Here is a 12,411-nt window from a genome sequence, read left to right on the forward strand (position 1 = left end):
CTCTTAAAACCTGTGTAGTGAAATAGCATCCAGTCCCACAGCTTTACTGACATCCAGAGTACTCAGTATTTGGAACACACTCTCCTCTTGCGCCTCTAAACCTCGAACCTGCTCTATCCCTCTAGTATTAAAACTTACTTCTCCAGGATGAAATACTCCAATAAAGTGTTTATTGAACAACTCCACTATGTCCTCTGCATCAGTCACTCTATTCCCATTTTTATCCCACAATGTCAATCTTCCAGAATCATTTCTCCTCCTACTGGTCACATAGCTAAAAAATTCCCTAGGATTTTCTTTGGATCTTAATGCCAATCTCTTCTCATATTCCAGTTTTGCCTTCTTCACCATACTAGTCACTCTCCTCGCCTGAGCCTTACATTCTTCATGCATCTGCTGTCCACCCCTCTCCTTATATCTCTTCCATAATCTCTTTTTCAACTGCAGTTCCTCTTTGATATTGTTTGTCTTCCACTTTACACCAAATTGTGTCCAATTCTTCACTCATGGAATGCAGCTGACTATTGCTGCTAACAAAAATTCCTTCACAATTTCCCATACACTAATGATATCCTGGCCTTCCAATTCTGCCCTCCATGAAACTGCCCCAACTTGATATCTAAGACTATTATAATCACCAACCACTCTCCAGGCAAAGAAACCACTCCTTACCCTCTTGCTCACAGTTTCCTTTCGTAACTTCCAGGGATGGCCCCTTGTCATCACTCCTTCCCACTGTTCAACCAAATGAAAGAACTCCCCAGTGTCAACCCTGTAATCACCTCTCAACAGTTTAAAAGTCTCAATCATATCACCTCTCCTTCTTCTATCTACTAAACTCTGCAGTCCACATTTCCTCAGCCGATTCTCATTACTAACATTGTACAGTCCTGAAACTGTCTTTGTTATCCGCCTCTGTACCCTTTCCACAGTTAATTTATCCCCTTCAAATCCTGGGGACCAAATCTGAGAACAATAGTCTTAGTGTGGTCTGATCAAGGTCTTATACAACGGAATGATAACTCTTTTATCTCTGCAGGTCAGTGGCCTTCTCATTATTGCAGCAATCCTTTGTGTTACCTTCACCACCTTTGTAATATGTCCCTTGAATGTCAGGTTTCTATCGATCATCAAACCCAGATCTCTTGTCTTCCCTATTTCCTCCAGTATATCTCCTCCAATAGCGTATGCAGCGTCCCATCAATGTGTCCCAAACCAATGATGGTGAATGGTGGAGTGAGTGCCTTGGGGTTCAGTACTAGGGCTACTATTCTTTGATTTGTATATCAGTGACATAGGGAAAGATTTGAGAGGGAATGTTCAGTTGCTTGCTGGTGATACAAAACTGGAGAGAGCAGTAGTTGATAAAGGTGATGTAGATGTTCTGTAGGATTATTTGGATAAATTGGCATTGTGAGCAAGGGATAATGATTGTCGATTTAATGCTGCAAAATGTAAGGGTGTACACATCAAGTTGAGAGGGCTGCATATGGTGTATCATATTGATGGTATTGGATTGCAGGAAATTGATGACGCTGGAGACTTGGGGATGTAGTGGTGGATAGGGAGTTGAGGTTCGAAGGGTATATTGCAGAAGCTGGTAAAATAGCTTGCTAATGATTACTTGGATGTTGAAAAATATGCTAATTTAGTATAAGGATGCAGAGGTTGTTGTCCTCTGTAGGGCTATGATTTGGCCACATCTTGAATACTATGCACAGATTTGGTCACATGGGTTCTTTGGGACTGGGAGGGGGGGGGGGGGGGTTGGAGAGGATTGAGAGATGATGGGTTGAGGGCTATAATTTTTTGTTGATGGGTGGAGGAGAGTGAGACATTGTAAAAACTTTTATATTAGGGGGACTTTGTGGAGATGATGCAGGTGAAATTTTCAATATATGACATATAGTCAGAATACTAGGGGCCGTCTGTGGAAGATGTGTAAGAGGTGGTTAGTTGGGGTGTGTGGATCAGATATTTTGCATGGAGAGTGAGTAGAATAGATTGCCAGAACTGGTTGTGGGTTCCTTGATGGTAAATGGATTCAAGTAGAGGTATAACAGGGTTTGTGTGAATAATGATTAATTTATGTCTCCCACAGTGAGTCTCCAGACTACATGGAGATGCCACAAAGTAGTAGTAATGATAAGATTAAGTCTAGGAGTTATGCAGGATGCCTTCTATGGCAGTGCTGCTCCAACTGTGTTACATGGACTCTGAAGTTCAGCAAAAACTTTTGTAGGGGTTACCAAGAGTATACAGATAATTATAACTTGTATTAGATGTTAAAAATAAAAAAAAACTTTCAACAAAATGGAAAATATTTCTAGAGAAGGTATATTATGTATCATATTTTGTTGATTAAAATATTTTTCATGGAATGACAGTTCATTGTAATAATTTCTTATGCTAATTTTTTATGAAAATTTTTATAGGGGTTCTGTGAAAAAAATAAATTTTATGTGGGGCTCATCAGTCTCAAAAAAGTTTAAAAGCGCTGCTCTATATAGCATTGAGAATTATTAAATAAACTGCAGGAAAAATTATTAAGAAAAAGGATAATAAATATCCATTATCATTTTCTATCAGGTAAATAGTTCGCTTTTAAAGCTTGAAGAGTTTTAAAAGTGACTGTCAGCTTAAGAAAATAAAAGAAATAGTTTTTGGCAAATACAAAAGAATATAAAAAATAGCATGGCTTATTCGATGATGGAGCTACTCTACAATGCAACCAAAGGATAAATTACATTCTACTAATATAAAATGTTTAATTTATATTAAAAGAGTAATTAAAAAGACATACTGTTGTGTATTTATAGAAGATGCAGCCAAACTTGACTGAGCACATATGATAAGAGAAAGGAATTCTGAATAAAGCTCAATTTTGGAAACTTCATCATCATCATCATCAAATTCCTGAAATTTACCCTCAAGGGGTGTACAGGATATGATAGTACTACATGAAAAATTTACATCATTACTAACTTCCTACCTACAATTTTCTGCCAAATCAATCTGTTACCTGTCAAAGCTACAACATTTTAAGATCTTATATTTCTATCTTCTAAGGCACTTTTTACCATATTAATCTACATATATCTTGGTCTTCCTCTAGGTCATTTTCCTGCCAACCTGGCAGAGAACACTTGTTTGGCTAATCTTTCCTCCTCCATTCTGCTTAAGTGACTATATCACCTGAGATTAGCTCTGCTAATGCATACTGGATGCTGACAATTCAAGTTCTTTCCTAATATCCTCATTTTTAATATGATATTGCCATTGATGCCATCTGTTCATGCCCCTAATCTTTCTCAGGACTCTCATATCTGTGGTCTCTAGTCTTTGGTCAAGTGTTTTATTTCTGACCCAGCTCTCAGATCCATAAGTTAAAATTGGTTTGAACACTGTCTTGTATACAGCTAATTTAGTGTTTTGACTAATTTCTTTTTTATTCCATATAAATTTATTCAGTTGACTTCCTACCATACTAGCTTTATTGATTCGGTTCTATTTCCATATTTAATTCACCATCTTCACTAAAAATCGTGCCTAAGTAGCTGAAATATTTTACTTGTTCTATAGGTTCTCCATTCACAACACAGTTGACATTTTCAATGATTCTGCCTATTTTCATTGTCTTTGTCTTTTTATTGCTGGCCTTCATACCATATCTATTACAATAGCTATTCAATTTAGTCAGAGAATCTTGCAGACTTGTAGCGGATTTATTGAGGAGTATAATATCATCTGCATAAAGCAAAGAGCTGACATTAACATCTCCAATTTTGATATCATGTTTAATACCACTTTCCTTCATAATGTGATCTATATAGATAATGAATAACAGAGGGGATAATATACATCCTTGTCTCACACCAGATTTAACACAAAACCATCTTCCTGTACTTCCTTCAATTCTAACTGCTGACTTACAACTTAAATAAAGACTAAGTATTGCTTGATATAATGATCCACTGACACCATACAACTGAAGCATTTTTAATAGCTTCTCTCTCTTGGCACCTTGTCATATGCTTTTTCCAGATCCACAAAACTTAAATACAGATCTTTGTTATATTCCCATGACTTTTCAACTATTTGACGTAAAGTGAATATCTGATCCTGACATTCTCTATTTGGCCTGAATCCAGCTTGTTCTTCACCAAGCTTGTCTTCCACAATCCTTCTCAACCGTTTCTCAAGTATACTGGCATAAATCTTACCAGGAACACACAATAGAGAAATACCTCTGTAATTCTCACATTCAGTTTTATTTCCCTTTTTATATATGGGTACTATGAGAGCTCTACTCCAATCATCTGGAATTTGTCCTTCTGTCCAGGCCCTCTGAACAATGCAGTGTAGCCACTGTAAAATTTTTATACCTCCATACTTGAGCATTACTGGTCTGATATCATCTACTCTAGCTGCCTTTCCACATTTCAGACTTTTGATGGCTTTTTCTACTTCATGCATGGATATGTATTCCTGATTGTATGCCTGGTCAGTGTTTTTTTTATAACTGTGCTGTCATCACTGCTAGTTTCATTTAGCAATTTTTCGAAGTAATTACTCCATACTTCAAGGATATCTTTTTCTCCAGTTTTCATATCACCTTTTTCATCTCTAATTCCTTTTACAGTACTCTTTCTTCCATTTCTAAGCTTCTTTAACAACCTCTAGAATATCTTGCCACCTTCTTGATATTTATTTTCTATGTTCTTACCAAAATCATCCCATTACTTTTGTTTAGCTAGTTTTACACAGTGTTTAGCTTCCTTACATTTGTCTCTGTATTCTCTAAGAGCACAAGCTGACTTACTTAAGTTTTTTGGAAACTTAAATATGTATAAATAAGAGCCAAAAATGAAATATGCACAAAACCAGCAAACAAAAAATATGATGAACCAAATGGAGTACAGATTTTGAAAGAATAAGAATTAAAATTAAGAAAACTAAAAAAATTTTGAAAATTAAAAATTAAAGAACAAAAAAAAAAAAAATGGGAAGGGGGGGGGGTGGAGTACAGTAGATACAGGACCATCAACATGATGGTGTGATGGCTGTTTCATGGAAATTCCCTATTACTCTTGAACAAACAAAACCACGCTTAATGCATACTCTTAAACAATGAAGTAAGCTCACATTCAGTTTTGCACCATTTATCATCTGACAATGATTCCCCACAAAACAGCCAGCATACCATCAGTTTGCTGTCCTGTATTTGATTTACAAGTTTTTTTTTTTTTTTCATAATTTAATTCTTAATCGTCCAAAATCTATGTCCATTTAGTTCAATACTTTCTTTTTTTATTGGTTTTATTCATGTTTCATTCTCAGCAATTGAATATACATGTCTATAGGTATATGTGGAACTACAAGGGGGGGGGTGATTATGAAGAGCTCAGGAGACAGCTTGCGGGTGAAGAATGGAATGAGGAGTTAGCTGGAAAAGAGATCAATGCAGCTTGGGGGATTTTCAAAAACTATCTAGTAGATGCAATGTCTAAATGTATTCCAAGGGTGAGAAGGTTAAATAAGGTAGGTGTGAGATGGATGAATAAAGAGTTTAAGCATGAGATAAAAAGAAAAAGGGCATTATGGAGACAGCATAAGAGAAGTGGAAATAACCAATTCCATGAAGATTACAATGACCAGGCAAGTCGGGTGACTTGGTTGGTGAAGGTAGCTAAAGAGAGGTATGAACAGCAGTTAGCTAATGAAGCCAAAAAGAATCCTAAGGAGTTCTTTTGATATTTAGACAGCAAAAGAAAGAATGATTATGGAAGGATGACCTTGATTGAAGAAAATGATATAAAGACAGCTGTCGCAGAATGTGTGGTGGAGATACTTAATGAGCAGTTCATAAAGATCTTTCAATCTTGTGAATGTGACTTCATAGAGAGATTGAGAGCAGTTGATGATGGGAAAATGAGAGAGAGAGACTGACTGTAAATGAGCAAGAGGTGTATGGGGAGTTGAGCAAACTAGATGTAAATAAGGCTGTGGGACTTGATAATATATCATCACATATTCTGAAGGAATGTGCCAGGGAGTTGACACCTGCCTTGACATATTTTTTTAATATGAGTCTTGCACTTGGTCAAGTTCCTAAGTAGTGGGAGGAGGGCAAGATTGTGCCACTTCATAAAGGAGGTGATCAAACTATAGGCCTATCTGTGTGTCAGGTGCTGTGTTAAGTTGTTGGAGAAGCTTGTGAGAACTAGGATCCAGAGTTGGGTAAATAAGAATGGTAAAGGGAGGTCATGTTTTAGTAATCTACTTACTTATTACAATAAAGTGACTGCTTCCTTGGACAGAGGAGAAGGATACACAGTAATATTCTTGGATTTCGCAAAGGCTTTTGATAGAGTACCTCATGATAAGTTGACAGTCAAACTAGAGCAGATGGGTTTGGATATTAGATTAGTGCATTGGATTGGAGACTGGCTATCTGATAGGTGTCAACAAGTTGTGTATGTGGGTGCGATATCGAGAAAAAGGAAAGTCACTAGTGGAGTGCCTTAGGGGGATCTGTTTTAGGGCCATTATTGTTTAACTTTTATATTAATGATATTGGCAAAGATTTGAATGAAGATATTCAGTTGTTTGCAGATGATGCAAAGTTGGGTCGAACCATAAAGAGTAGTGAAGATGTTGTGGCCTTACAAGAAGACTTGAATAAATTGAGTGATTGGGCACGGAAATGGGGATGTGACTTCAATGTTGCAAAATGTAAGGTTTTAAAATTTGGAAAACAAAGATGGGATGCAGAATTTATGCTTGGTGAGAATATATTGTTGGAGGTAGAGGAAATAAGAGATTTGAGGATGATAGTGGATAAGGATCTAAAATTTAGGGGACACATCACCAAAACTGTGAAGACAACACAAAGGCTTCTGGGAATGATACTGAGGACACTGACGTGTAGAAGTAGGGAGATTCTTGTTCCATTGTATAAGGCTTTGATTAGGCCACACAATTGTGGCCTAATCAAAGATTTGGTCGCTGGGTTTTCAGAAGGATGAAGAGATGTTGGAAAGGGTCCAAAGGCGACTGATTAAGGTAGTTTCTGACCTCTGGAATGTCGAGTATGAGGAAAGATTGAGAAGATGTAATTTACAGTCTGGTGGACAGGAGGAAGAGGGGAGATATAAGAGGGTGTGAGTAGGGGAGTGAGAGGCAGGTTTGTGCAGAGTTCTGAATGATTGGAATGCCTTGCCTGAGTATAATAAATTTAGTTTAATCCTTTATCCAAGTGTGAGCAAACAAAGTTTGCGCCTGAAAGTATCTTCAGGACTAGGGTAAGGTGATACAACACCAGGGCAACTCGTTGCAAAGGTGTAGCAAGTTACCAACACTCCTGTCTCGGTATCTCCTTTAATGCAAAACACATCTCCTTGCAGATATGTCTAATGTTATGCATTAAGGGAAGGGCCACTACCCAGACTAGTTTCGACCTTTGTTGAGGTCGAATGGGAGTTCATGCCTTTCATCACTGGCCTCTTTAGATTTAAAAAAAGTTGTGCTGAGAGTCAGCTTGATAGTGAGAGAGGAGGAGAAAGATAGAGTGGATAGCAGTAGATAGTTAAAAGAGGCCTCAGTCGATCTACTTGGCCTGACTTAAATGCCAGCACCAAGCAGATCTCCGACATTATCTCCCTCCATCCGTTCTTTTCAGCTTTCCCCGGTCAGTCACCTCTTCAGGTGTCTGCCCGAGGAAAGTGGGGAAAAACAAATGAAAGAAGCACCACATGAAAAAGAGGAACTGGTAAATAGCCTTTAAAATTACATATAACACTTTGTAAGAAACTAGGAAAATTCTGAAATTTCAACCGGAATGACCAGTTTAATACTGAGAAGAGCGGGGGCAGAGCCTGGCCTGGGTGATGCAGCCCACAAGGAGCTGCACCGCCTCGGTGTAAGCCTTCGCAGCCCAGGTTCTCAGGATACCCCCCTCCTGTGTGGATAGACATAGACCTTTTTTACAACAAAAATTCTAATCTGAAAGAGGACAAAAAGAAGAAAAAACAAACCAGATTTTTTCCCCCCCCTCTGGCAGATCGATACTAGGAGTCGACCGACTTGTTAGGTGAGGTTTAAATCCTCCTGCTGTCTATTGTTGTGGGTTTTAATGATGAGATCTGCTAATTTGTCTCCACGGACGTGGTTTAGCAAGTAGAGGCCTCTGTGCAGTGCTAGTCCCACGTCGTCCTCTGCATCGATAAGACCAATGATCTTTTCAGGAGTGATTTCATCTATATTATCGACAAACATGTCGTTCCATTCTGCACTGATGACTCTTGGCCCGTTTTGTCCTGTGAGTATCAGTTGAATGTCTCCGAATGTTTCTATTGCTTTTCGTAGTCTCGCCTCCTCCTCGGGGAAATCTTTTAAGAGATGCAATATAGGTGCATTGGCCTTTGCGTGAGGGAACTTTGTGGGTTCTGAAGTTGACTTTATTTTTCCAACTTCAGCTGGTTTTGGTTTTTTTATATTTACTTTTCCAGGGCTGGCTGGCCTCTTTTGTGTGCTTTCTGCATTGTTGATTTCCATATCTACTGCCTCTGTGTCTTCGTCTATTGTGACTGCAGTGATAGTTCCATTTTGTTGGTGCTGCTGGTTATTTTCGGTTGCTACATTTGTAGTGGCGGTTTGCTCGGTGGCTGGTTCTTTCTGCCTTTTGTCTTTCCTGCTTGTAGGTTTCTCTATTGGTGTATTCGGCAGTGTTTCAGACGTGGCGGCATGATTCTTTCTTGTTGTTCCCTCATGCGCGACTTTCAGGGTAGGGAACTCATTCTGTTCTGCGCCAATGACATTTTTGGCTGTTGCTTCCGTGTTGGGCATAATACTGCCTCCCAATTTTTCGGCCAGGTTTCTGTCCGGACAGGTGTCCACCTTATGGCCGTTAATGCCGCATTTTAGGCATGCTGACTGGCACTGTGCTACTGTATGGCCCGCTGTTAGGCAGTTCTTGCATATTAACTTCGGGCACTGGGCCCCTAGATGAGTGAGGGCGCTGCATCTAAAGCATTGCTTCTTTACTCCCGGGTAACTCACCATTACCCTGGCCGATCCTATCCTGACGAAATTCGGAATTTCCGCCTTCATCATGACGGAAAAGGTGACTTCACCAGATTTCCATTGTGGGATCTCAGCGTCCGTGCCAACTTCGATATCTCGAACAGCTCCCCATTTCGAGAAGACTTTAGTTATGATGTCATTGCCTTCTTCTAAGTATTCAAGCGGAAAACGATCTATTCTTACTCTTTTGACAAAGCTTCCTACCACAAAGGGTTGAAAAATTTTTGCCTCGCACTCGACTCCTTTCAGAAGTTTTTCTCTAGTAGCAGCGTCTTTGCATACAACTTGAAACCTTCCCCCCCCCATAAGGGGTGAAACCGGAAATATTGTCTGCCCCGACGCAGTCAATAATAGCCCTCGCAAACGTCCTCTGGTGAATACCAGTATCTATTTTGAACCCGAGGGTTCTTACCCTCGGTAAAACCGAAGACATTATTTAACGAAAGAAAGGAAGAAGACTTTCCAAGGATAGTCTATTCCTATAAAATAGCGGAATGCCGTGTATAGGCCTAAAAAAAAAACACCACAAAGGAATCTTACCAAGGCAGGACTTCAATCAGAGCTCTCTTTTCGGTTCTCCTAAACTGTTGCTGGAATCCTGGAACAGGTTTGAAGAAGGACTGGAACATGGAGCTTTCTCTCAGGGCCGCTGAAAAAGGTCTCTTCAGTGGGAGCCAGGCCCAAGCTGAGATATCAGGCAGAAGCATTCGCAGGTCATCTCTACCTATAGGAGTTGCCAAATGGTGTGCCACCCTTTTTTAATAAATTACTCTGGATTTAGAGAAAGATGTTGAAAGTTTATTTTTCACTTGGTTAGAGTATAATAAATTTAGTTTAATCCTTTATCCAAGTGTGAGCCAACAAAGTTTGTGCCTGAAAGTATCTTCAGGACTGGGGTAAGGTGATACAACACCAGGGCAACTCGTTGCAAAGGTGTAGCAAGATACCAACACTGGGAGCATTGGTATTTGTAGCACAGTATTGGTAGTTGGTAGCAAGCTACCAACTACCAATACTGAGACAGGAGTGTTGGTAGCTTGCTACACCTTTGCAACGAGTTGCCCTGGTGTTGTATCACCTTACCCCAGTCCTGAAGATACTTTCAGGTGCAAACTTTGTTTGCTCACACTTGGATAAAGGATTAAACTAAATTTATTATACTCTAACCAAGTGAAAAATAAACTTTCAACGCTTTACCTGAGAGTTTGGCGTTTGCAAGGAGTTTGAGTGTGTTTAAGATACGGTATGATGAAATGTGTGTGCGTAAGGACCTCCCAGATGAGTCTTTGACTCATTGAGGTCTTGGGGTGGTAATAATAATAATAATAATAATAATAATAATAATAATAATAATAATAACTGAGCTTCATTCTTAACACTTTTCTGTCATCATACATTTTCTGCTCACTCAAGTTTGGCTGAGAATATCTTGTCATTCCTACAGTTTAAAAATACATAAACATGTATGTTATTTTAATTACTCTTTTAATATATATTAAACATTTTATATTTGTAAGATCTAATTTAGCTCAATCACCCAAAGATGCCTTGTTATCTTTTGATATTGTTTTAAATGAGGGGTGACATGAAACAACGTTGCAGGAAATTTCTATATTAAAAATATAAAAGGTTATACATTGAAGATACTAAGAAATTATATGCTTGGTTTTAAATCCTTTTCCTAAGGAAGCAAAACAATGTTTTACACAAGAACTATATTCACGTCTGAGCTACTTGTATACAAAGGTTAATGACTCAAACATATACAACTAGCTCAGACGTGAATATAGTTCTTGTACAAAACATTGTTTTGCTTCCTTGGGAAAAGGATTAAAAACCAAGTATATAATTTCTTAGTATCTTTAACGTATAATAAACCCAAATAAATCCAAGGTAAAAAACTTTTATAAAAAGTTATATTTTGATAATTAAATCATACCTGTTCCTCTTATGTGCTCTCCATCATTCTTTATTATGAAGTCTATTACAAATATGTGATATAAACATTAATCATCAGATAAGTAAATAGGCTAATTAAAATATATATAAAGAAATTTAAATAAAATAATTACTAATTCATATTAAGAATGGAACAATTGTTTTATTTGAATAACTTTATAAATCATGTCATTTATCAATCTTAATATGTTTTACATATTAATAATAATAGTAATAATAATAATAATAATATTATTATTATTATTATTATTACTATAATTTATTTTTAGTAATTATTATTACTATACTAAATAGCATAATAATAATGATAATAATTTATTATACTTAGTCCCTTAAGGTACATACACGATCTGCTCAAATTGGCTTTCACAAGCATAATTTTAAAACAAGGTGATCAAGTCTTATGTTCTCCTAGCCCGTTTGCCTTGCAGCAGGATGAAATGACCTGCTACCTTCATATCAGACTAGTTAACTCACTTTCAAATGAAAAGCCCTGATTAAGGTTCTTTGTGCCTAAGATGGAATTTGAACCCATGTCTTTCCAACTAAAGGACTTTGCTAAAACTGACTAAGCTATGAAGGCCTATATTAATATACTGTATTCATCAAAATTTCTTTATGGAATTTTATTTATCTAGGTTTCAAGTATACAATATATTTTTTCTAAATTTAGGCAGCAGTTCTATCAAAAGTAACAATCATTGTACCAGTGGTCATTAGCAAATGATATGTTGATAATCCACTCTACTATTTTCAAATAATAAATGAATAAATTAAAGCAAAATGAAAATAACAGCTATGCTACTATTTTGAACAGCAAAGCTTAGTACAAATAGAGCTATCCTAACCAAACATGCAAGGATAATCAATCTAAGACAATTTTTAAAAGTACAAATTAAAGTGTATTTTTTTTTGCAAGATACATTGAAATGTAAACATACACTAACATTCTCTGAAGGAAAAATAACAATTTGAAGACTTGAGAAATGAATTACTTTAATCATGCTGGCCTGGTTGGCTGAGTGGTTAGCATATCCGCTCTCCAGCCAAAAAGGCTACAGATTAGAATCCCGCCATGGGTATGTATGTTTGTGATTATCTGTGAAAATAGTAGTGGTCGTGGTGGAAAGTAGATGGCGTTGGTGTAGATGATGCGAATTGCTGTAATTAGATGACTGAGTGGTGGAGATGGAGAGTTGTAGAGCAAGTGCCCTCCCTCGATTAGTCTCAGACTCCCTGGAAGTATCAAGTAATAATAATCATGTAAAGGATTTTTCTGTACCATAGTCCCCCTAATCTGCAGTTTCTGTTAAGTGCAGTCAAACCCTAGTCTGAAAATATTAAATGGAAAATTCCAGAAATAAACAA

The 12,411-nt window shown here is 37.5% G+C and overlaps 1 protein-coding gene across 1 annotated transcript in view; it reads right to left on the bottom strand.

Moving 5' to 3' along the window:
- Nucleotides 1-12,411, bottom strand: part of LOC150099409 (tolloid-like protein 2) — a 781,663-nt gene that overhangs the window by 311,971 nt on the left and 457,281 nt on the right. The window contains exon 7 of the mRNA XM_090403893.1: nucleotides 11,024-11,065. Within this exon, the coding sequence (XP_090260019.1) occupies nucleotides 11,024-11,065 (42 nt within the window). The remainder of the gene's footprint in view (nucleotides 1-11,023; nucleotides 11,066-12,411) is intronic.

The sequence above is a fragment of the Typopeltis vanoorti genome, chromosome 14 (genome assembly GCF_054136105.1).
Source record: "Typopeltis vanoorti isolate ZY-2024b chromosome 14, IOZ_Tvanoo_1.0, whole genome shotgun sequence".
Taxonomy (NCBI): Eukaryota; Metazoa; Arthropoda; class Arachnida; order Uropygi; family Thelyphonidae; genus Typopeltis; species Typopeltis vanoorti.